The sequence below is a fragment of the Gavia stellata genome, chromosome 19 (assembly GCF_030936135.1).
Source record: "Gavia stellata isolate bGavSte3 chromosome 19, bGavSte3.hap2, whole genome shotgun sequence".
In the NCBI taxonomy this organism is placed as follows: Eukaryota; Metazoa; Chordata; class Aves; order Gaviiformes; family Gaviidae; genus Gavia; species Gavia stellata.
In genome coordinates this window covers 1,496,383-1,522,819 of record NC_082612.1, presented here as the reverse complement: position 1 = coordinate 1,522,819, position 26,437 = coordinate 1,496,383, and the positions used below count along the sequence as shown (strand labels likewise).

General features: G+C 40.3%; 1 protein-coding gene across 1 annotated transcript in view; it reads right to left on the bottom strand.

Moving 5' to 3' along the window:
• The window catches only part of ANKRD17 (ankyrin repeat domain 17), a 94,005-nt gene that overhangs the window by 33,652 nt on the left and 33,916 nt on the right, over positions 1-26,437 (bottom strand). The window contains exons 2-12 of the mRNA XM_059826715.1: positions 15,906-16,059; positions 15,137-15,293; positions 12,606-12,753; positions 12,157-12,304; positions 11,109-11,342; positions 9,013-9,107; positions 3,517-3,754; positions 2,748-2,939; positions 2,151-2,260; positions 1,218-1,305; positions 118-245 (exon numbers count right to left, since the gene is read on the bottom strand). Of these exons, the coding sequence (XP_059682698.1) occupies positions 118-245; positions 1,218-1,305; positions 2,151-2,260; positions 2,748-2,939; positions 3,517-3,754; positions 9,013-9,107; positions 11,109-11,342; positions 12,157-12,304; positions 12,606-12,753; positions 15,137-15,293; positions 15,906-16,059 (1,692 nt within the window). The remainder of the gene's footprint in view (positions 1-117; positions 246-1,217; positions 1,306-2,150; positions 2,261-2,747; positions 2,940-3,516; positions 3,755-9,012; positions 9,108-11,108; positions 11,343-12,156; positions 12,305-12,605; positions 12,754-15,136; positions 15,294-15,905; positions 16,060-26,437) is intronic.

Genomic DNA, 26,437 nt, shown 5'->3' with positions numbered 1-26,437 from the left:
TCTATTTAAATCGTGACACCTTGGGTCAAATGCAGAGCAAATTTGCTTGGGTTATCGTTAGTTTTAAGATTAATGAATGACTACCTCAGAGGAAAATAAGGTAGTTGAGTGACAAACCTTCAGTCTATGCGTAGGATCAGCACCATGAGCTAGCAGTAACTCCACAACTGCCAAATGACCTCCAGCACAGGCCAGCGACAATACTGTATGATCATTGTTAGCCGTGGTCCTATTCACATTTGCTCCTTCAAAAACAGAGGGGAAATGACTATTTAAAAAGACTTCAACCAGTTCTCCTCTAACAAAAGTGACATAAAGTTAACCTTTTTCTTAAATATGACACCGCAGTTCTCCATGGCTGCAGTCTTACAACCGATAAATTAAATCAAACAGTCAATTATTACTATCATCAGAGGACCATTTAACATGTCACAAAAAGAAAAGCAACCCTAACTGGACTAGCACTCCAAACTCACTGTTCAAAGGGCTATGTTGTAAGTATGGAACGTCACATAGCAGGTGAACCTATTGCTTTTAAATTTGTCAGCAATATGCCTCTTTATTTAAAAAAAAAAAACAAAACAAACACACAAAAAAACACTAAGATCCAGTGCATGAATCCATGCATCTTAGCACCAGCAAGCAGATGATGAATTGTAGCTCTGCTTTTTTCCTCTGCAATATACACAGGGAAAATTTTATCACCCTGGAAGCTTTAGGCCAGTCCTGCTCCATACAAGGAAGGTACAAGAAAAAAATCTACCACTATCAGCTGAACAGAGAGAAAGCAGCAATTCCAAGCTCTGTATCAACTGTATGCATTCAACAGTGACCTTAGGCTGGAGCTGACAGTTCTGACAACATCAAGCATGTCATACTCAGAACTTTGAAACAAACAGGCACTGAAAGTTAAACTTCTAAAAAGACAGCACTCAAAAGCTGCACCAGGAGCATGGAGATGCCCAGTAACCACTACTACTGTTGCTGTTTTTACTAGGAATTAGAGACTGGAATATAGCTATTTTTAGAAGTAGTTGCAGTTCCCACTAATCTCACCAGAAACCAGAGGCGATCGTTACGTGCCTAGTTTGTGAATCAATGACCTACTTGAGTTAAAATATTTGAAACACATCCCAGGAAGTTACACTTGTACTAACATGTTCTTAACTTTGAGTATTTCTAACAGCAGGAAAACCAAAACCTTTTCACACTCTTACCTTTGCTAATCAAGAACTGAACAGTGCAAACATGACCAGCCCTTGCAGCTTTCATGAGAGGAGTTCTTCCACCTTCTGATTCATGCTCCTAGAGCAGGTAAAGAAAGGCTTAAAATTCAAAATTCAAAACCAGCACATGTGAAAGGATGCAATTCAGCCTTTTGGGTTTTGCTTTCTTTGTTTTTTTTTTTTTAAATGGAATGACACCAGACTTGGAAGATCCCTTTTTATAGTGTTTCACAAATGCCAGACACAAAAATTAACATTAAAATTTGAACTAAGTGTATCTTGCAGACAGATTAAACTATCTACCTACCTTGGAACAGGTCTGAGACTCCTAGACAAGAAACACTCAAGCACATGGTGGGGATTTTAGTGAAACAAAATGTTTTTGTCATGCTTAACTTGACTCTTTGATAACGTACTGGTGTACAAGCCTACTGAAATGTGAAAAATCAATTTACCTCCGTCATCTTAGTTGCATTACGGTACACCAAATACATCCCATAAGAACCAGAACCATCAACTGTTTGCCGCATAAGGAATAGAACAAAACGGCAGGTACAAGTACTAATCCGTAATCAGCTCAACAATTCAAAGCTGAATACCATTCAGGACAGCACATGACAAAAGAACAAAATCCCCTATTTTTCTGTACAAGCAACCTTGAATGGCTTGAAAATGCTTTAAACATCAATCACCAAAGCACTCTAACTGATCTAAGCACTTTCAGGTAATTAAACTGCCTAAAAACCATTAGAAAAGCATCGCCAATTCTCACTTAGTTTAAAGATAATTTGAATACAACTATAACAATTAACAGCAAACTCGGTAAGTTTTCACCAATGAACACGGGACCAAAAAAAAAGTAAATAAATAGATGTTTATAATTTTATTTCCTAATTAAACCTTTTTAAGAAGGTAACGACTTACCAGATCTGCGCCTGCCTGAAGTAAGACATCTGCTACATCAGTATGGCCATTTTCACAGGCGTATGTCAGTGCTGTGTCACCTGTTGCTGTTGTTGCGTGCACATTAGCCCCTGAAACACCAGTAACGAACCTGTAAGCTTTATGAAGTTCATTACAGAAAATATGCAAGTCTCTTAATAATCTTTACCAGATCAGATGGCAAATTTTTAACTTCTCCATCCAATCCAACATCTATGAAATTGACAACTTAATCATACTCTAGAGGAATAAAAAAAATAAACCTAAACTAGAAGTTCAGTTCCAAGCAAGCTTAGGGACACAGTTCAGTGGTGGACTTAGCAGGGTTAGGTTTACAGTTGGACTTGATGATCTTAAAGGTCTTTTCCAATCTAAACCATTCTATGAGTCTAAGTTTATATCAACTTTATCTCCAAAAGCTAAATTAGGGTCCAACTACTAAATTACTTAAGGTTCCACAAACCTTTGCCATCAACTTCAAAAGGCTGCTAATGAAAATGTAACAAATACGGAAAAAGGTATTTTTCTCTTAAGGTTACATTAAGTCTCTACAAAATCTTTAACAACATTACTCCATACCTGCAGCTAATAAATATTTAACCAGCTCCAAATGACCCTCTTGAGCAGCCTCCATCAAAGGTGTGGAACAACCAAGTTCTATGTCAGCTCCTGCTTTAATAAGAAAATCGGCAACCTCCAAAAATCCTCCACAGCAAGCCAGAGTTAATGCGGTTTCTTGTGTCTCCTCTGTTTGAGCATTGATGTTTGCTCCTTAAAACAAAACAAAACACCAAAACCACACATATATCAGAAAACACTAGTTACTGAAACCAGTATCAGCAGACAAAGCCATTTCCTGATGCACAAGGCATCTTCTTATTATCTATCTCATTCCTACAGCTGCAGAAACGTTCTTCCAAAATCATAGTTAAATAACGTTAAAATCTTTTAGTTTGACACACTACTTGGGAAACCCCTCCGAGGCCCTCAAAGCCCTTCTCTACAGCTTTTCAGCAATAACACCATCTCAAGATAGGCCAAGGCCATCGTGCAGAGTGCAAGGTACCCACTTGAACTGTTCATTATTCGATGTCTGTCTGAAAAATGCAAACGTATTCTGAAGAACAAATCAGAATGACCACTTTCAAAACAAACAAGCAGAACTAAGGAGATTTTGCTGAGAAACGAAAAACAAACCCAAACCACCAACTGCTCAAAAAATAGGCAGGGAGAGTTCAGAAGTTGTTGAAGAAGGAAACCAAATTTACAGTGACAGCTTCCCGCCCCCGCCACCCCAGATGCAGACGCCTCTTGAATTACAGTCCACAGAAGGCACTGCAATATTTACCTTGACCAAGTAACAATGCCACCATCTCTTCATGGCCTTCTCTAGCTGCTTCCATTAGTGGTGTGTATCCTTCATCGTTTACCTCTTCCAAGTTAGCTCCTCGTTCAATTAACAAAGCTGCCAGTTCGACATGCCCGCCACAGGCTGCCAAAGTCAATGGAGACTCAAAAGAGTCAGCAGGCATGTTCACCTGAGCTCCGCTGTCAAGAAGTAATCTTGCCACCTCCACATGGCCATCCTAGGAGTTCAAAAAAACACGATCAAAAGACAGTCAAAATAGAAAAATTGTTCCTCTTCTCCAACGCTTTAAGTAGTCACCAACCCAAATTCCCTCAAAACACACAGAAAGCACCAAGAAGTCCAAAAATATAATGAAACTTGCTTAACAGTTTTCCTAAGTATTCTTCCTAAGTATCTGGATAAAGGCTGAAGATATATTATTAAATAGGGACCTGAAGAAAGTTCAAGCATGTTCTACTGGATGTGTTCAATTCAAAACTAAAATATTGTGAACACATATCATGCTTTCCTGCCAATGGTGTAAGTAACAAGCTGGTCAACTTCTTCATATTAGACTGAAGTTCAAATGTTTGGGATCAGCTTAGTTAGGGATAAAAACACCAAAACAAAACCCAAACAGTTGAGAGGGAGCTGAACACTATTTTAGAAGCTTGCCTCCTCCGCAAGAACAATACCAAAACCCTCTAACACCCAGTACTCCTCTTTGTTAAAGACTGTAGACACAGAAGCATATGTGCGAAATTATCTAAGGAACACAAATTCTAAGAAATAAGTTAGCGCTCGAATGTATTCCTTCTTGTGTTCTACCAACAAATTTACTACTAACACCACAAGCAGGCTAATAAATAAAGGAGTATTAAGAGAATTTCAGTCAAAAAAAATATATATCTTCTCTCGGATCTAAGAACAGGTTTTGATGTTCTTCCTAAAGACCACAAAACCTTTACATTGCAAACAAGTCACTCAATGCTAATGCTCCCCGCTGTGACAAAGAGAGCTAATTTTGTTTTGAATTCAACATGCAGTTGCATTAGTACTTAAATACAGTGTATTTGAGTTATAAAAACCACATGCGTCAGGCATACAGTTAGTCCTCACGTCCATGCAGACTGTTAGCAACTTTTGGGGAGGGAGGCGTAAGAGAGTACTGGATTTAAGTTTAACAATTTTGCTTCCTTCATTTCTTCAAGAGCCGCCATGCACGATGACACCGCTTGTCTCTTGGCTCCTGCAAAACTATTTCACTGCTCAATGTAATCGCGAAGTCAGGACTTACTTTCTCCCTCCCAGAGAAAAGCCAAAACAAGACCATTTGTCAGGGCTTCCTCATACATCACAGGAGCCACCTCAACTACAGCCTTGCCTTGGCAGGATTTTCCAGATACCATTATCATGCTGTCAAACTCGTTTTACCACAACATAGCTCCTAAGTTTGCCTTCTTCCTTTAGAAACCAAGAAAATATTTGCGCATATGATCTTCGTCATGTTTTTAGTATGCCATAAATTTAGCAACTATTTGAAGTGGCTTTTCACAGCTATATGTTTAGACTGGAGGCCTGACAGTGACGTATCCAAGTGCCATTCAATTCTGCTTTTGCTTAGACAGAAGCAGAGACCAGCTTGGTCACTGCAGTCCAAGAACAGCACAAACTCTCCAAGCTGGTTTTCTCCATGAGGACATTACCACCATTCAAACTTGGAATAAACACAATGGGAAAAGGTCTCACACACAAAAGACAGGAGGGTTGCATAGGAAAAACAGCAGCTTACCAGGAACACAAGGCTATCCCAAGGCTGTCCTTGAACAAGGTAAGTACACCTTGATCTCAGATTAACTAATAAGAGGCAGCAAATCGCAGCTATTGCCGCACTCGCCAAGCTAGAAACCACAACCCCAAAAAGCTCTTTTCCAGACAAAATACGAAACTACATCTGACATTTTCACGCTTCACTTAAGTGTTTTACACCTTCTTTTGATATCCAGGGAGCAAAACAGGATTTCCTCTCAGAAGAAAATCTAGGACATTAAGTAGGACATGTTCACCTTTTACATGAAATGGCAATACTATTCTAGGAAAAAACTCCAAGACTCCATAAAGAATCTTTCTTCAGGGAACTACAGAGACATTGCCTCAACCATCAGTCTCTGGCAAGATGGCTCACTAATCATCCCTGATTCACAAGGATGGCAAACAGCAGTACAAAGGTACGCTTCAAAGCTTCTTATATGGGCCAAGCAGCCTTGAGAATAACTGCTGGCGTTTAACCACACGGAGAGATTTTATCCATGCTTTAACAAATCTTGCAACAGCGTGGTGCTGTTCAGCTCTTCTACAACAGCTAGAAAAAGACTCCTAACTGCTACTAGATCACAAAAAGTCAACTGACCAATCTGCACAAGCGCACCAGGTGTATTTTTTAGAATGAACCACTGCGGGCAATCCGTACTCAGCACTCACTGTGAAAGATTAGGTTACTTCAAGTAAGAGGAAGCGCAAACTAGACAAACCTGCTTTTTGCTCCCACAAGGCAAATCACATTGCCCAACAACTCATTTGCATTAAACCAATGTTAACTGCTGTCTATAAAAAAAGCTCTCAGTCAGTAGTCTTCCCAAATGCCTTGTAGGACAAGGTTTCAACAGTCTCACTGGCTTGTATTTAAGTGCTATGCCATATAGAAACAATTCTGTAACATGTATTCAACTTCAAAGCTATTCTAGAGAAGGTAGTTTTCTTCCGCTACTGAAGAGCGACAACTGTTTCTGCAGAAAAAACATGCTGAGACGAGGAGCCCCTGCACTGCTTTATTTCAGACTGCAACCTTTTCAAGTACTGCTGTAGAAAGCTGCTCCCTCTCTCTTAAGCAGAGCTGAAGGTACCGAAAGTCTCAACTACCTCTCAATTCTGAGCAGCAGCGTGGAAATGCCTACTTAGGAAGTTTCCTGCAGAAATAAGGGAGGCTTTTTTTTTTCCCTATTGCTCAGTAAGTCTTAATAAAAAAACAGGTCTCGAGACTTCCGCAAGTCCAATGGACTTTTGTTAGTCTGTTGGTGGAGGGAAAAGGGGAGAAGAGGGTGGCAAGGAAAAGAAGGTTTGCTCCACGAAATAGCAGCCTTCTCTGCAAACATCTCATCTGTCAAGAAGCCGCCCTGATGAGAAGGCTACCGCAACAAACAAGTTCATTTTATCACCGCCTTCCAGGGAACTCGCTGCAAAGACAGCGCCCATGATATTTATATGGCTAATCTATTAAGATTTCAGAGTGAGATAAACAGGACTTCAGCTATCATTTATCCACATGTCTTTCTAATGACTTCTTGACAAGTATAATGGTTTCTGTTAATGATTATTCTATCTGAAGCCATTAACTTCCTTGAACAGACATAACTGGCTGATTTCAGAACCATTTCTGGTATTTTAGGGAAGACTAAATAAGGATTTGTGGCACTGCTCTACGGCCATAGATTCACAATGTGACACTACACAAGGCTGATGACGTGACAAACCCAACCCATGAGAAATCTATTTAGAGAGGAAGAAAAATAGAAAAAAGAAAACCTAAGAGACAAGTTCTCAGTTTCACATTTAAGTTCTATATTCAGATGAAGGATTTGGAATATGTTGGCATTAGGCATAAACAAACTACTGACCTTCCTAAGCGTGCTGCAGCTCTGCATCCTAAATAGTAGGGGAAATCTCTGCAGTAAGCATTGCACAACAGCCTACTGCAGTTCAGGTCACAAAGGAAACGGGGGCGGAGGGGTCTAAAAATGGAGCCTAATTCTGCTCCATTTTGTTTCATTTTCATTTCTCCAGCAGGAAAAGTTTCAAAACATTCTCAGTTCTAGCAACACAAACTGACACCTGATGGATTTTTCATCCTGTTAGCTTACCCCTGCCAACCCTTGGTATGGTGCAGGGTTCATCAACTCATGACAGTGTATTCACTTCTCTGAGGGGGGATACCACAGTCTAAACAGTTCCTGGAGGAGAAATAAAGGGAATTTATTCACTCCATCATCAAAGGAGATCTCTAAAGGAAAAGGCCAAAGCAATTGAATCCTTTTACTTCAGGTAATATGTACGAAATACATTTCAAATCGAGCATGTGCTTTAAGGAAGATGCAGATACATGAGACTTACATAGCTGTTCAAACCTAACAGTACGCTAACAGAAAAACTATCGAAGGACATGAATTTAGCAAGTTTCCTTCACCACGAAAGCCTGGAAGGATCTTAAGTCCGGCATCAATTATACCATTCCAGCATTACAGTGTACCCATACATAATCTTTTCAAGGAAAAGCTTCACATATATTTGTGCTCTACAGCCAAAACCTACTATCCAAAAATCAGAGTTGTTCTCAGAATCTTACTAAATTTTATAAAAAGGTAATCCATTCCACGCTGTCATTTTACAATTGCCTCAGATGGGCAACGGAGCAACATGAAAGTACTCTTATTGGTAAGAAGTTAACAATTTCCCCTTCCATTTCCTAGCTGCTTTCCAAACAGCTCCTGATCCTGTGTTTTCAAGGAGCACGTGGCTATGTGGACCATGCTGAAACAAGTTGCACACACATGCCTAAAAATAACCACCTACACTGAAAGAGCGTGTAGCTTCCAAACTCCTTAAACGTAACATAGGTTATGTTAAATGCCTCCAATAGCCAGTTTATGACCATATTCACTGCCTGTGTTTAGCATGATAGAATCGTTAAAAGCGTTTCAACAACCACTGAGAACCTTCCACTTCTAGGTTATTTAATTTGGAGATTCCTGTATAAAGCATTTTCCCATCATAAACTGAAAGTTGGGCATCCAGAAGCCTGCAAAATTACACAAAGCAAAACAAAAAGGTTCAAATAAATTACTATTATTTAATTTTGGCTATCTCTTGAAGTCATGAATGTCTCTGAACTGAGGTCACAAAAATATCTGTTTTCAGCCAGGCCTCCATGATTATCAGAAAGGCAAAAAGCAAAGAGCAAGTGACATCTAACACCACAAGAAGAGACACAGCCTACAGAAGCTGCTTTGGGACAACGAGCACAGCCTTACTCACTGACTTCTGCCACTTCAGAGAAAAAGAAATAAAGTGCAGCTGGACATACAAAACCTACTTATTGAAAGGATGGGTTAAGAGAGCTCTCCCACTAATATTCAGAGCGCTCTCCCACTAATATTCATGTGATACAAGTTTTAGCTGATGTCTCTTAATAATTCAACTACTTTCTCAGCCATGAGAGGAACGAATTCAATTTTGCTGCTTTAAGAAGCACGATTTTTCAACCAGGTATTTCACCACCCCCCCAGTTTCTTCCGCAAAAGGGCCATCAAGTACACAGGAGAACCAAAACATCACGTAGTTAGGTTCTGTACCAAAAGGAGACCAAAAGGAATCACTTAGTTCATCTTCAGGAAGCGAAGAGAGAGTACGTATGCCTCACTACACAACCCGTACATCTCTTACCATGCAAGCCTCCATGAGAGCAGTATGCATTTCATCTGTCTTGTGTTCCTGGTCTGCACCAGCTTCCAGCAGAAATCTCACCATTTCGAGATGGCCTGTATGGATAAAATATTTAATAGATAAAAACTACTTTAGAAAGTGCATTTCACAAGTCATAGACGGGGTCTAATGTACATAATGAAGATAATAGAAGGCCATGTTACAACATAAAAATAAAAATCCCTTGAAACGCTCTTTAAAGGCATGTTCCTTTCTACACATTCAATGCGCACAGAAGCTTAACAGCCTAGTTACTATAAATACAATCCAATACACTTAGTTTCTAAAATCATGTTTACACTACACACATTCCTTGAGGTGACATTAGAGCAGAGTAGCACACACTCCAGAAACTTTATGAGGGTGATTTATTTTGTGCAAAGATATTTGAATTTTTTCATCTGAAGAACGTTGGGGGTTTTTTTTGGGGGGTCAGGGCTTCTCCTCTACTTGCTTGACATTGGGGATTTAGGGTTGCTGGTTTTATATATGGCATTGTAACCAGACCCTGAGCTCACACTGACCCTCACACCATAAAACATACAGAGCAGATGGACCTTAACACTTGCAAGCATACTCTTAGGAATTCAACCATCCATACGAATCCTCCAAAGATAAGGACACCTAACAGCCTTTTAAAAGTAGTATTTGCTCTCAACCACTCGATTAACTAACGGCTGTAGTTCAGCAAGTCCTGTATGTGTGCCAAGTCCTGTCAACTTTGCTACACAGTCACAACCAACACAATATGCAACCTTAGAAAACCAAGTCAAACAAAAAAAAAAATTGCCGTTTCGTAACTCAACGTGACCACAGCTAAATCTTAAACTAGAACTATACCTAGCAACACCATGAATAGCACAGATACTGCCCCGTATGAGTCTACATTGACTTTTCACCCTTCCACCTTTATTTGTGACAAGTTAGTGACCTTCTTGGACACAAATATCACATGTCATTCTACGACCGGAAGCAAGCAACCTGAAAAAAATCAGGCGCTTGTTTTCATGTCATAAACATGAGATTTGGAGCAACACCGAAATGCAGAAGAGACAGACAAATCGTATATGGATAAGGTCAGAAATATAAAAGCCTCAATATCTATCTTCACTTCTGTCCCATATACCACAGTGAACAACTGAACACGCACAGACTTTTAATTTTTCATCTCGTCTTTCCAATTTCACTTCAGGATTCAGAGCTCAAGCACATTTTCTCAGGGAGGGAATGTTTTGGGGTCCCACTCTCCTCTTTGAAACACAGCCTTTGCTCTGACAGCCATCACAAAAGAAAATTACCATGTCTTATGAGGGCGTTCAGTAACAGTAAACCAAGAATGTATCAAGGCAGATAAAAGAAACGTAAATGAAAGACTAAGACCATCTTCTACTGAGGTGCCACAGGAGTACCTCTGCTACCAACATCAATTACTCTATGATGCCAAGACCCACTCTAATAGCTCTAATGAAACATGGCCTAAATGACTGTAACACCCACTGCTCAGCTGTGTGAACAAATTTGGCCTCTTAAACAAACATCTTCATCCCTTGCTTGGGTGATGCAAGACAGCTGCCTAATACACTAAAGGAGGCAAGAAAGGCCTGTTGCCTAAGCGCTGACACCTAAAAGGCAAGGTCCTAGATTCTGCATGTTTTCCAAGTGCCAAGTCCTTTAAAATTATATAATTTCGGTATGTAAGCCGAGCTATCTTGTATAATATAGCTACAATACAGTAATTTTACCATACTTACTCTATGATAAAGCATAGTAGTTCCTCGTTTCCTAATTCATTTAACAGAGAATCTTTTCAAGCATCATAATGACTCAGGCAAAAAGTTTCTATGTTGATTACTGACATTCTCCACACTGATCATCATTCTACATATGGCGTTTACATGCTATGTGGTGTTACAGCCACGATAAAAGCTTCAGAAAGTGTCTATTCATAGCCTCTAAATTCATTTTGTCCTGGACAGCAAGGCTGAATAAATACATGTTTGAAAAGACTTTTCACACCTGTCACACCTTTGTAACAAGTACGGTATTTGGTACTATACCTTTGTAGCACGCCAGCGTAAGTGCGCTCTCCTTGAATTCATTGGAATGCGTATTTATGCCTGCTCCATTTTCCAACAGCACTCTGGCCACTTCCACATGGCCGGCACTTCCTGCTTCCATCAGAGGAGTGTGACCATTCTCATTGTGGTCCTCAATACTAGCGCCAGATTCCAGCAGTACTTTCACAACGTCCACATAGCCTCCAGCACAGGCATATGTAAGCGCTGTATTGCCTAAAGCCAGAAGGAAAAAGGGTTGAAAACAGAATTTGATAGCATTTCTACATTGGAACTTCAACTTTTGCTCCATTTCATCCCTTTTACCTGGCTACCTTATGGAACAGGGTTTTTTCAGGCTATAGACCAACAACTACAGGGAAGGAGGGAAAAAAGGTAAGTAACTGCACAAAGTAGCTCAGTGCTGACCGACTGAAGATCTCCATGTGCCTGGTGACTGCACTGATGCACTTCTATTCCCATTTCTATCCCAGCTTCCGTCACAAAACCCCATCCCTTTTGCTGTTAATCAGCAGGGACATACTATGCTGTAAAAAGGAAAGCTCAAAACAAAGAGCAGAATTAACTGCTGCTTCTAAATCAAGTCTTAAACACCTCTAAAGGGCTAGTTCAAAAATGCCCATAGTCTTTATGAGCAGATGAAAACAACCCCCATGGAAAAACAACAAAAACATATATCTGAACAGAACACTCAAAGAATCTGCCTTTATGAAAGATACCTTGAAAAAAATTAAAGGTCAAAGCAATATTACTACTCAGATCTACTTCACTAAAAAAAAAAAAAAAATGAAATAAGGTGTGTTCTAGTATCCCAACTTCCCTTATGATTCAGGGTCAGTACTCCATTTGTCAATGACTGTTCACTACACACAATCGCTCCCCTTCAAGGCCGCAATAGTAAAACCACGAGGAAGCATTCTGCGTTGCTTGGCTGAGAGCCATTCCGCTCAAATTTTCACACAAAGTTTCCTGCACGCTGCACACCTCAGCTTTTCAGTAGTTTTCAACAAGCTCTAACACCCTTATTTACCTGTTGATGACTGTGCATTCACATCAGCACCATGAGCTAGCAGCAACTTGACAATTTTGACATGTCCACCATTAGCAGCAGCCATTAAAGGTGTTATGTCTCCTTTAATACCACGGTCTTCTACATTAGCATGCATTGCCAGAAGAACCTGTGAACAGAAGGGCGATCAACAACACTGGCAAGTGACAAACCAGCATCTCAAGATGGCTGAAACATTACACAAAGCCCCCACGTTCACGAACACAGACTTTCGTGTTAGAAACATTTAAACAAGTAAGCACAAAGAATGCATTAGTAACATTCAGTTCCTGTGTAAGTCTTCATCTGCCAGATAACTGACATTTTCTGCTACCTTAACACCACCTTCCAGGTGCCCAAGACTGGAATACATTAGTTCAACGCTTACTTTTGTACAATACACGCACACCAAAAACAGCCAGTAAACCAACCTGTGCAAGCTCATAATATCCTGCTGAGCAGGCTAAACAAAGGAGGCTTTCCCCTTCTTCTGTGTGCTCGTTCACACTTCGTCCTTCAATTAGCAACTTCCGCACAGCATTTACATCTCCTTCTGAACAAGCCTCTGCCAAGCTGCGGCTAGTAAGACAGAAAGCATTTAAAAGTGAAAACAGACTACGCTTGCAACGCTTGCTCTACATGCAGAGTAAAAATCCAACGTACCATAAGGATGCAGTCAACAAAAAAGGAAACACAATCTAAGAAACTGCCAACTGCTAATTAAAGAGGTGCCATTTTTACACCTGAGGTTTTCCACATAAAACTTTTCCGCAAATTGATTAACATGCCTACTCAACCACTCCTCTTACTAATTTTTAACAGAAGTTTACAAGAGAAACATCTGCAGGATGACCATTTAGGATACCAAATTCTGCAATATGTAGAACTGAAGCAGAAAACATGTTGAGAGAAGACACAACTGGGGACTTGATTTACTGTCTCACCACTACACATGCAGCACAATGTTATGTCCTACGGAAGCACAAAACCATTTATGTTAAACATTTAAGAATCTGAGAGATAAGTAATAACTTCCCCTTTTGAAAGGCTAATCAGAGTACTGAAACCAAAAACTGTTGGTTTATATTACTTATTATAACATAATATACAGTCTCAGCCTATTCCTGGTTTGTAGTTCCAGTTTGCAAACACAGGTTTTGTCCCACTCATTTTGCAAAGTAAGGTTCAAAGAAAAGGACAACTGATTAAATCCCAGTAAGTACAACACCATGAGTATTCCTTTCCAAATCAGCAACCACTACTCAGAATTCCATACACGTTCTCTTTTGCCCCAGAACCAGAGGACACGGAAATCACCTGTCTATCTTAACAAAACTTAACTTCTATTCAGCACTGTAACTGTTAATCCAACTAAAACAAATCACCCGCATCACTCTTCTCCTATAACAAAATTAATCACTTCCCCTTTGTCCTGTGCTGAAAACCCCAGAATTTTCTAACACCACCTGATGTTTAAGTTGTGGCCCTAACTCAACCAAGCAGAAAAGTGTAAAATTCTCCTGGTTTGGTAAGCCCTAGGTCAGAGTACTTGTGGTTCTCCTGTCGCTCCACGAGTTCCTCACTTCTATCATCCCCATTCTGTTTCAGTCAAAAAAGGGTCTACTGGAAGCGTATTTTCAATCCCTCCGAGTCCGTCTTCTGTCTACGCTGCCTTCATTCCGAAACAGTTATCGCTTTGTGAGAATAAAAATTCGAGTCTGACATACTTCTCTATCCTGCTCCAAATAATTGGATCAGTAATAATAAATCCAAGACTACTAGCCTCACCCCACCCACTGCCCTTTCATCTCTTCTCCATTTAGGAAGTCCCATCAACACAGAACTAACTCAAAAGGGAATGGAAAAATAAAGCAGACGACAGAAAACTTTTGCAAGCCATATAACTCAACGCGAATACGAGCAATTCTTAAAATACTCAAGAGTGAAAGCAGGTATTTGCATAGCAAGAACTAACTTATACCTGTATATTGTACCCAGGACTCCTATTTAATTTGTGCCACCAAACACAGTCTTAATATATGGAGAATTATTTCTCAAATATGTCTGTTCACTGCATTTCCCACATTTATTTTTATTACACACATCCTCTGTCCTGTTAACAACTTTGACAATAGCCACCCTTCACAGGAAAAAAGGTAGCTAGGGCCAGGGAGGGATGCACACAGAATAGAAGCAGACATAACCCCAAACTATTCTGCTCTTCTTCATATGTCCTGATCAACACACCAAGAAATGTTTCTTTGGAGTTACTCAGCATACAAGGAACAAACTGCCTACTAGCACAACAGCGCCTGCTTGTTCCTACTAACACTGTTTCTGTTGTATTGAAGCTTAATGACAGCCTAGAAGGGAACCTTCTTTTTCTTTTCCTCATAAACATCCCAGTAAGACAAAAAACCACAAATAAAGCCAGGGAGCCCAGTTAAGAGGCAGCGACTCTCCGGCCGAGGCTCTGTCCAAGGTCCTACCAAACCTGAGAAAGCTGTTGACCTCCATGAAGGATGCAGGCCCTCAAGACTGTTTTCCTTCCTCAATTAAAAAGGCACTCTGAAGTTCTCCAGAACAACAGACTGGGGTTTTTTTGGTCCCAAGGCTAGTTTCATGCTATCACTGAATGACCCATTTCGACATTTGCTATTTTATTGGTACAGTTCTGAGGCCCATACTATTTTAGAGCTTAGAAATTTTGTTTCTATAGTTGGTCAAGTTAAATTACTCGGAGCGTGATTTCTGAATTCTAAGCAGTATTAATTGCTTCATTCCCCACTGCAAGACCTGACAGTCCAGGAATATTTAAACAGGAGAATCACAGGTGATAACTTGGCACTAATTCCACTTGAGTAAGAGTTTCACCATCCCGTAATCACAAGTGATACAACGAGAAAAACTGCTTCTATAAGTAGCAAACTACTGAAGAAATCCAGTATAAAGTTTGGCTTACTTGTCCGTCTGCCCTGCATTTGCTGTGCTTTCTGCTCTCATCCGGGTAAGCGCAGCAGCAGCTTCATCCAACGCGCAACTGACCGAAGAAGTCAGTCTGCGAAGCACCTCAGGATCTGCAAATGCTTTACCATCAGCTGTAGACAGCTTACCTATTCCTGTCATTCCAATTTACAACCAATTGGTACGCGTGCCAGAAAAGGAGAAAACAGAGAAGTTGAAATTGAGCCTATGAGATCTGCTGGCATAAACATTCCAAGCATAATAAAATACAGCTTCCAAAATGAAGGGATTAACTGTTTACAACACTAATTTAAAAGCTGCATTCAGTTGTGATGCACATGAATGAAACCCTCCAATCCACAGAAGGCATTATTTTTTAACTGTTGAGAACTACTTAGAATAAGCAACTAGTAAAGCTTTTCATACAGTAATTGTTACAAAACAAAACCTCATTGAGCAATTCAGATTTTGATATAAGGCTGCAAGCCAAGGTCGGGTGTCAATTTTTACTCAGGCCCTTAGAAATCCAACATTGGAGGAATCTGATTAGAAGCATGGCCTTCACACAAAACTCTGCTTTTCCAAATTTGAAATGCTTCAATGAACTTCTTCCTCTTCAGTGACTTGCACAACCTTGCCAAGTTCACACCACCTTACATTCTGCATTTGTATCATGCTCGTATGGATTAGACTTAAGCAAGCTGTGCCAGTATGGTCTCATGTGTAAGGACTTCGGGGTTAAACCCGTATGGGACACGAGTACTTACCTGCAGCTTCAAGTAAAGCTTCTAATCTTGCCTGGGTTTCTGGATCTACTGTTCTCAGGTCAGCACCATCGGCAGTACTTGACAAAAGCAATTTAGAAGCTGTTTCCAACATAGGGTTTTCAAGATCATCCTGATCCAAGATAAACGATTCCACCTGAAAAGTAACATAATAAATAAATAAATACAATCCGGTTTAAGAATGATAACACAGACCAAAATATACTTAACACACAAAAACCCACAGTTGCAGTTATCACTTAAGCACTTGCTTTTTAAGTGCTTTGTTAGCCAAACTATCTTCATTTGACTCAAAAGGGTATTATTCCATCAATGGAAGCAATGAGATTTTCCAAAAATCACATACAAAGAGTGTACCTTTTATTATCTTATCCATTTGCTCTGTGACTAGAAGCCACACAAGATACTAGAAAAGTTTAAGGTCGACTTCACACCCCCACACTGCACTCTACAGTTTAAGTCCAACTTAACACAGGGAGAGAAAAGCAAAAGAATAGATACCACTCCAGAAGTCCTAAAAGTAGTAGCTGTCATGAGTTTCTATGCAAGCTCTTGGTTTGGGTTTGGTTTTTTTCCTCCCCAGAGCATGAAAGATACATATAACAAAGACAGAATTATTTATTTCACACAACCCAGCCATCTTTCAAGGAAGTAACCTACCCTCAAATGGCATTAAACTCTACTAGCACACAATACCAGAAAAACTGTCATCACTACTTTGATGTCGACTGTTCTCTTCTGACTTGCAGAAAAATTCTCTCAGCTATCTCACTTGTTGTTTGAAGTCTGATGTCTCCTAATCCAACATTTAATAAAATAAAAGGGCCAGCAACATGCTCCAGGTATAACCAACTCAAATGGAACGTACCAGGGTTTCACAGAAACTCTCTCAAGAAAACATTTGTTTAAAACATTACCTACAGAATATACAACCCATTATATCTGCCTTTTTCAGAAAAAAAGATGCTGAGCGGCCTAAATTCTTCTCAAGAGCCTACTTTCCTGAACTCTGCATTTGTTCTGGTTGTGAAACACATAGAAATTAAGGCAGAGATCAGTATATTAGAGAGAAAAGCCCCTAGTATCCATTTGTGTTTTACTGTCTGTTCAAGGAGGACTGGGCCATGTAGTTTAGAGAACACACTCCTGTAAGAGTTCCAGGAGCACACCCCTAAGCCTATGAATGAACTAGCTATCGAACCATCTATTAGATAATAAAGACCAAGTTTGAACACCCCCTACAAAGCTCACCAGCCTCAAAAATCCACACCTTCAAAAATCAAAGAAATAAAAAAAATCAAAAACAACCCCAAAACAAAATCAATCTAAACGCAAGTCTGCCCAACAAACAAGCCACATGTGTCAGCCACCCCTACAACATCACTAAAAACTTCAATCATCTTTGGATAAAAGCAGCTACTGTCTGTAGTACAGCAGTTATCTATTTCCACATGGAATACAGTTCATCAAGATAGAAATACAATTTATTTTATTCTTAAGATTCATGTATGTCTCCAAAGTTTAAAAGCAGTCTCATGAGCATCACAAGTTCAGATTTGTGCAGATAAATTCCCTGAGAGTTTAAGTGGGCAGATCAACCAGAAGAGTGACCAATTCATCTCAAGACTCCTGAAAGGTCTCCCTCCATCCTCCCATCTCTTTTCTTGTCTCAAGTGACGAGCTCACACAACTTGTCCTTCTGCAGTCTGTCTCCAGCTCAAAACTTACAGGATATCGTACTAGCGCATGGCTTGAACCTGAACACTTAGTTTAGGAAGGTAGGCCAAGAACTACTTTCAAAATTACTTCTATTTATCACTTAAGCAGTACCACTGAGAAACAGAATCTCCTATCAGACAGCTTTTGGCAATATGGAGGTACACATCTCAAGGGCATCTTTGAAGCCTCTTTGCCCTCCTTCAAACCTGGGAACACAGCAAGTTGAAGGGGATGACTTCCAACTTGCAATCAAAGTGTCTTTGATGTCAACAACTGCCGACAACAGGACAGTCCTGCAGTATTGCATGGTGCTCCTCAACACTACTTTTTCCAAGCGATACTCCCACGGGCTGCAGCTTTCCAGTTTGGCAAACCGGTGAAGGCAACTCCTAGTTTCCTCCTGGGTCCTAAGGAACAGTTCACTCCTGTCTCGCCAGGGTCCTTCGCCCGTCACTGCCAGCTCTCCTCCCTGCATCAAAAATGCCATTTTTAGGCCGGTTTTGGTTCATCTGAGGACTTGCCATTTGTCTTCTTCCAGAGGACGCCGCCTGCTGCAGCAAGAGAAAGGAACTACTCCGCTGTTCAGGAGCCAAGCGACAGATTTCACCCCTGGAAAGGCAATCTGCTGAGCAGTTGGAAGGATTCTTGGCTCACCCAACTCATTCAAAATCCCTACTACTTAGACTAACTGAAAAAATTCTCCTCTGAGTGAGATATTTAACAGCTGGTCACGGTTCTTCCTAACACTATGAAATATTTACTAAGAAAAAAGTCTAAATAGGAAAATGTCTCTCCCCCACTCGCATCCTCTCCCCTCAAAATAGGTCTTCTATGCAGTCTAAGTTTCAAAAGGAGAAAAGTCTTCCTATTTTCCCTCCAGCTACGAATAAAAGCATGGTATCATTGAAAAAGCCAACTATAAAACAAGGAGAACAGGGAGAAAAAGCAATCCACCTACAAACAATATAGCACCAAGACAACCGCAAGTTATCAGAAGACTTCTCTTGCAATCAAGATTCAAGAAGGTATATATTATGTGCTGTCATTTAAACCATTACAGAGCAACATCTCAGGAAATTAACTTATTAAATGACAAATTTAGACTATTTTATGATGTTAAATGTAGCTGGGTTTCCTTGTCTGAGGTAGGCGAAATACATCTTCCACCTGCAGCTTGCAGAACTTTTCATCAAGCCTCCAGTTACACTCTTCCATATTCTCACAATTGCCTTTTAGCTTAAGAGTTTCATTAGATCTATAGTCTTGTCTTTTCAGCCGGTTCAACATAACACAGAATATCACACAGGGTGATAGTGATAAAAGACAGTGCCAAACAATGGTGAATAAAACTGTATTTTGGTAGAAGCGAAAATTCCATTTTCGTTTCCCAGAAAATACTGCCTTCTCTACAGAAGCTAGTAACTAAAACAAAGCATTTCCATTTACCAGGCCAAGTAAACAGACATTTCCTTTAATGGTCTTCAGATGTATTTTATTTCCCTTAACTAAAAAAACGTGTAGAACAGTACACAAATGCTCCACCTTACATATCAGAATATTTAATCTGGGTTCTCAGTCAGTATTTCTCCAATCAAACAATACTCTGACATAATCCAATTGTTCAGACAGTCCCCAACAGAAGGCCTTTTACAAGATTTCTCCTCCTCTCTCATCCTGCAATAATAATAATCTCATGTTCTGTACTTGCCCGAGTGCACTTTGCCCATAATCGCTTCTAGTGTATTTGATGCTTCTACAATCAAAAAAGATGCCAGGAGAACTAAGTTACCAAGTTCTGACTCCTCTTGAACAGAACAGCCTACAGTTTTCATGCACTTAATACAACTGTAAAGAGAAATTAAAAAAAAAATTTAAAAAATGGCTTAGAAAAGCACGGTGTTAACAGGTATATAAATCCCAACCTCAAGGAAATTTCATGCTACAAGTACCATAGCGTATGTCCCAAGTCCTATTTTTCTAGGCTAAAAAGTAATTCTGAATTTTCCAAATACTGGAATACTAGACTAAATGTTAAATGCTCTTATCACCTCTAAATAGAAAGACAAGTTCTTTCTTACCTAGCAAAGCTTTGCAACAACATCTAATTGGGTTCTGCATACTCGTCCTGCCCCTCAGTGACCTCTTTTGTCCTCTTCCCCGTGCACGCTCCCAGGCTCCCACACGGCACACCGTGGTGCGCACGAACACACGTAGACCTACACATTTCATTTTCTCTGTTTTCTGAAGTACCGACTCAAAACCCCCACCTGTTCTTTCCTCACCCAACTTTGGGGTGATCTGTTTGCTCCTTTTGTTTTCCCCATTGCATAGGAAACATAGTATCAAGGGATTTCCTCTTCACCAGACCATAATCAGGAGGTGCAACTTTTTACGGAAACTGTTCTATGGACACGGCTGTATCTTTTCTTCCATAGAGAAGAACAGTACCTCTGCATTTTCAGTACTGTTTTACCATCTGGCACAGGGACATATAGACATCTCAACTGGGTAAAAGCTGATCCACCAGGACTCATGTCTACACACCCTGAAGACAGCCGGGCAAGATGTCAGTAATTTTATGTTTTGACTGCCAAGTATCAGATACTGAACATACAATTTAATAAACACCAGGTTAGACAGAGAAAGCAGCACAACTGAATTACTTTGCTCTAACTGGCATGGCTCTTTCCACTGTACGATGCTAGATCAACCAGAAACATAATTCAGTTCTTGACGCTAACTCAAACTACATCTATCTCTCAACATAACCCATACACATAAAACTGCCATTCAGCATAGATCCCAATGTGAACACTCTGATGTAAATATCCCCCCATATCCCTGTACCAGTGTCTTCCAAGTCCATACATATGCCTCCACATAGTTTCACACAGATGTAAACCAAGGTCAAACAATAAACTTCCTCCCTTAGTTTCCTTCAGGAAAAAAAACTAACAAAAAAACCCTGCTAAACCCCCCATGCATTAAGGATTTGAAGACGAGTCAGTCAACCATTGATTTCAACTTTACTGCTTGTAAGGCTAAACACACATTAGCATCTTCTTAATTTTATGTCAAGGGAGGGAGGAAGGAGGGAAGATACATTCCGCCTACAAACAGCTGTCTCTTCACACCTTCTACACTTATGAGCTAGAAATCCAGTACTCAACACCAAACAACTCCTCTAGAACCATATCATCAACTAAGGTATCAAGCTACTCAAGTCTCTTCACTACCAAAATTGGTATACAATATTTAAATTACCATTACAAGCCTAAAATGACAGCAACTTTAATCTTACTCTCAGCCTAAGTACCTGCCACATGTTGGCACATTAGTATGAAAACTCTTCATACACATTAAAACATAAAAACCAGTACTACACATCTAACCACAACACAATCCAAGTCCGATGATACTGCACAGCTTCACTGATAAGTACTTCTAATCTTGTTTGATGCCGCACAATGAAAGAACCCGAAAGCAAGGCTAAGCCTTTTTGTTACGCTAGTGACTTTGGTACCTTTAAGATGTCACTTGGTTTAGTGTCTGAACTCCCTCTTTTCGTGCGTATCTAACACTTTGTAATATTTACACTTCACATCGATATAGTTGCTCACAAAGCATTACCAGAAAGCTTTATGATTAGCTACACTTTATCAATAGCAGAGAACAATAAAAGCAAGTATTTAAAATTTCATTTATGAACAATGGCAGAGAACTGTAAGTTTCCAGCATCTACCACCTACTAAAGCCCTTACTGCAGAATGACAAAAGCCCATTATTTATGCATCTAATCAGTACACAGCAGCCATGAATAGCTCTGGCCATTAATTTACAGAGCATCTCCACCATTTGTTTATCACTGTTTTACAGGTTTTCCTCAATCACAGGTGTGCTATAAGGACACATCAGAGGCATTAAGAAAAGGCTGTAAAAAGTAATTTTCTCCTTCTTATCCCAAGTTCCCCGCCTGATTTCAAGAGCCCATTTTGCTGATTCCATTCCCCAGCCCTTCTCTTGAAAGCCATCCTGCATGCACAAAGTATTTGCGTGCTACTGCTTTCCAGCGTTTAGTCAGAAATTAACAGAGATTAAACATTCAAGACCCTACATTCCATATAAATTATAACAATTAACTTCATATTACCGCAACATGCGGCATCTGAAAGCAGATGCACAGAGATGGAGCGCAGCAAACAGTTGCTTAATTGTATGGTACACTGAGGCACACAGTGTCATGAACCCAGCCCAAACGCTTGCTCATCGGAACCTGAATAGCACCCTTGGCCAAACATCCAGCCACATAGTCCTGGAAGCAGCCCAAGTTCCTAGCTGTGTTTTAGCCATTTTTTATAGTAAGAAAACAGACAATATAATATTTCTCTATCTTGAAGCCTTACATGAAGACATCCTCAAAAAAACAGTAAACAGTTCTCACAGTATCAAGTAAACAGTGAAATCCAGTTTAAGTGTCTAGCACTTAGGTTGAAAACAACAGATCTTGAAGGCTGTGAAATAGCAAGTCATACTCATTAACATAATAGGATGAAATGCTTTAAAGCTTCAGTGTTTTTAAGCTCCGTAAACAACAGTATGTGAAACCTGATTTGGATGAACCACACTAGCCCAGCCAAGTATTTTAAAAGGCCCCAAAATCACCTTGCATAAAAAAAAAAGTCTCTCTACAGGTTTTCTTCTTGTTCTTGGGGCCAGCCCCTATTTTCTAGGCTTACAATCCAACAGCAGATTTGTTTCTCAATGCTTGTCATATGACTCCCATGACTTTTGCCTCGTATTAGACACCAATTACAATTTTACAAGTTGCTAGATTTTCACCTTGGCACTTGGGCCTTTGGTGTTTGATACACTGAGGGTGCCAAATGGATCCTATGAGAATCAAGACTTCGTACAAAGCCTTTCCGAAGAACCTAGCGTACAAAGAACAGCTAGGGGCTACTGCCACGTGGCCAACTTCACCCCCCCAATAGACCTTAACCAACAGTCCTTTTGTATTATTTCTTACTGAGGTACAGAAGGATTTCTGGTGCTTGCCAATTTGCAAGCGCAGTAAACAGCTGATTTTTCCCAGCTCCAAAATTTTTGGAGAGCAGCAAAAGGTTTTTAAAGACAACATGAAATTTAACAAGGATTTTCAAGTCCATCAGGTATTGCAAAGCCACCTTCGGACCGTAACCACAGCCATTACCAGGTCAACTAATGAACTTTAGTCCCACTACATTGACAAGTTACTAGCTTGAAGATCAAGGAAGCTGCAGATTCTTCACTTTCTCAGCTAAAATGACTGTCATGCAGCAAGCAGTTTTAATCCCGATTTACATGAGAAACTCCTCATATAAGCAGCAGAGCCTGACCCACAGTTACACTACCTTCCCCTTGTGCTCTAGCAAGTCCCATCCAAGACAACCTCAGCTTTCGCTCTCTAAGAGTTTTAGCTCTCACACCTCCAACAGCAGAGTGCTAAGTATTTCTGTCCCTGTCCTTTGTCTCACTAAGAGAACAGACTGTTTTTACAGCCAATGTCATTTACTCCTACAGAGCTGGACGTACAGAACTTCCACCCCACAAACTGAACGTGCAGGACTGGACAGGCAGGAAGGGGCCGCCAGGCTAGCACAGAGACAACCATCCTCTTGAAGATCACAGACAAACCCATAAACTCCCCTGGAGTCTGGGGTCACAACCCCTGTCAGGATTTTCTTCTGCCCATTCCTGTATGAAAAACGGTCCCCAAGTATTTGCTGGGTGCTGATCAGTTCCACTGATCATCTGCTGATCACTTCCTACAGCCTTGGGGATTACTGTGAAATTGTTCCAAGTTACTGCAAGACACTGCACCCAAAAAAACCTCCATCTTTCATACAAGTTTCATGAGCATTTCTTTAAAAATGAAATATTTTCCACTGTTCACTTCATGAATATACCCTACGAGTCTGCTTTACACAGAAATAGCAGCTTTTATACTATTACCTTGCAACTGGAACACACAAGAGGAAATAAAACAACATTGCCAGTGGAAGAACAAAGTCCAATTCTGACTAATAACTAGTGAAGTTTTCTTTGCACGACACTGCTAGGTATTTTTAATGTCTTATATCTGAACATTCAACATGCGTGAAGGGATTCACAAGCTAAGAGTGAATTAAAACAAAGCAATGATGTATTTGCAACATGGCAAACCGGACCAAGCATTTCAAGCACCCATTTTTCACTTAGGCATCCAAAACCTAACATACAAATAGGCAACCCAAAAACTCTGCGAATTACAATGCATAATTCCATTGTGGTTTTAACCTTAGTGGGCTATCAAAGTCTTTATATGCAGCTTTCAGTTCTAAATGTCAAGAAATCACCTGGCATCTTAGGAAGATAAAACACTTGTTATTGCAAAGGTACTTCATAATGCCCATACAACATACACGCACTGCATTTTTGTTGATCCTAGTCACAGGTCAGCTCAGTGTAAAAAAGGGTAGGAAATTTTTTTTAGCCCCTCATATGTCCCATACTAAAGCAAGAACTTCATGCCTGCTCTCCCTTACCCTGCTACTGTTTAGCCCTCAGAGTATCACCTCTTACACTTTCAAAATACATTAACCCATCTCAGTTAAAAGTCAGCTTACTGGGAAAAAATACGCTCATCTGAAACATCAAGACAAAGCAATCGGCTTACACATGTCTTGAAATGAAACAGTGGGAATAGATTTTGACTTTATCAAACAAAATATTAAGGCAAAGTGTATGGTTCTGCCTTTTCCCCTAAGGCTACACACTTTCGGGTGAAAGTTAACTTAGTTAACACAGGTTTCAAGCCATTTTAAGATGTAGATCCTCACAGCACTAATAATGTATTATATTATAAATTCCATTCCAAGCTTTACTCAAGACAAGCCTCTGGCATTGCTTGCCATTTTTGTGGTGACAAAACAGAACATCACAACCACCTAATTTATATGACATAGCTCCGAAGTGAAAGTCATGGTTTACTGGGTATTTACACAAGACACCATTTTCCTCAGATCAAGATCAGCTTCCTGGTTACTGAAAGGGAAAGCATACACTGAAGCCAAGTAAAGCACACTATTTTGCCTATCAATTTCAGCCTTGCAGATTTTGTCTTTTTTCTTCAAATCTATTTTGAAACAGGAACAAGCTGTGTGATTCTCCCTTGCCCTACCCAGCTCCTACAGCAGCACTGTCACCGCAGACATGAAATCTTACAGCAGCATTTCTTCCCTGTACAGTGAGGATTGCTTCCAGTTATCTGGGATACATAATCAGATCTGTTGTCTTTCGAACATGCAATGACCCTCCCCAAACCTAAATGCCTTGTTCAGCGGAAATCTGAAGTCCGCCAGCTGGAACATCTCAACAGTGTCTTCTTTCATTTTATTCCATCAACTATACACTCCATTTCTCTTGCTGCCGCTGCTAAAAAAAATAAAAAGGGGGAGGGAGGGAGGGAGGGAGAACCATGAGAAGAGTAACAGTCCATGCTGCTGAAATGGCATAATACTGTCCTCATGACTGGCACCAACAGAGTTTCTGCTGCAGGGACACCTGCATTATTACTGCAGTGTGTTTCTGATGACGAGACAGGTGCTGATGTATTCACATGAAAATTCCCTCCTCTCCTCTGTAGTCTGCATCCCCAGCATTACAAACAACAACAAAAAGAGAGAGGCAGGCAGACTGAAACCTATAGCTACAAGAACCTTGTGAAACTACACGGAAAAACACCTTCAATTAGATGTTCTTTTCCCATTTCAAATCTTCACCCCAAACACTTGGCATACTTCCACATTAGGCCAATTCATGCATTAACTGGTATTCAGCTGCAATTGTTCGTGTGAGAAAAACTTCATGCCAACCTAAAAATAACACCACCTCAACTCATTATCTTATGAAGTTCCCTGCCCCAATTTCACATTTGTTTTAGTTTTAGTCTCTGCCATGAATAATAGCATATAAAAATCACCAAAACAAAAATCATCAAAACACTTGCTCTAAAACTGCCTACAATCATGCTTCTGAAAGGTCAGCTTCAGACAACACTTTTTGTATCAACAACAAAAAAGCTGACACATTTCCAATCCAACCATTTGAACACAGGTATGGACCTTCACTCTCCCGAGCCCCACAAAAAAGCTGAACATGAACTTTTGATAGAAACCATCTCTTTTGGAGTAGGCTTGGAAAGAACTGACCATAGAAGCAAAGCTTTTTGACAGTGTATGAATAACTCCCTCAGACTGCTACTGTCTCTGCACCAACCCTGAGATGTGGTGGCCTGTATCAGAGCCACTAACCAATACTTAACACCTATAACAGAGGTTGTTCCCATACCTTCGCAAAACCAAAATGGAAACCGCTCCCTGCAAAATAACCCTGACAACTGAAAGATACTAAACCGACAGCCTGACCCTATGCAGGCAATTTTTGCTGCCCTTACCAAGTAACCTGTCACATCTTCCCAAACGATAAAAGTCTATCTATCGGAGAGACACGATAAAGGGAGCACACGACAAGCACAAAGAGAAAAGATGATGCAACTGAGCTTCCCAGAATCACCCTCTCCCGTCGTCACCAAAACGCCCCAGTATCACACTTGAACAACAACTGCAGCCCCCTAAGACTCTCTCTCAGCCCCCTAAGAATCTCTCTCAAGTATCTGAGGTAAGCATCACTTAAGATACTTAACAAGTTACTTACAGGGCCACACAAAGCAGAGCCTACTCGTTACAGCTGTAAAAAGCTTAGAGGGGTTACGCTGC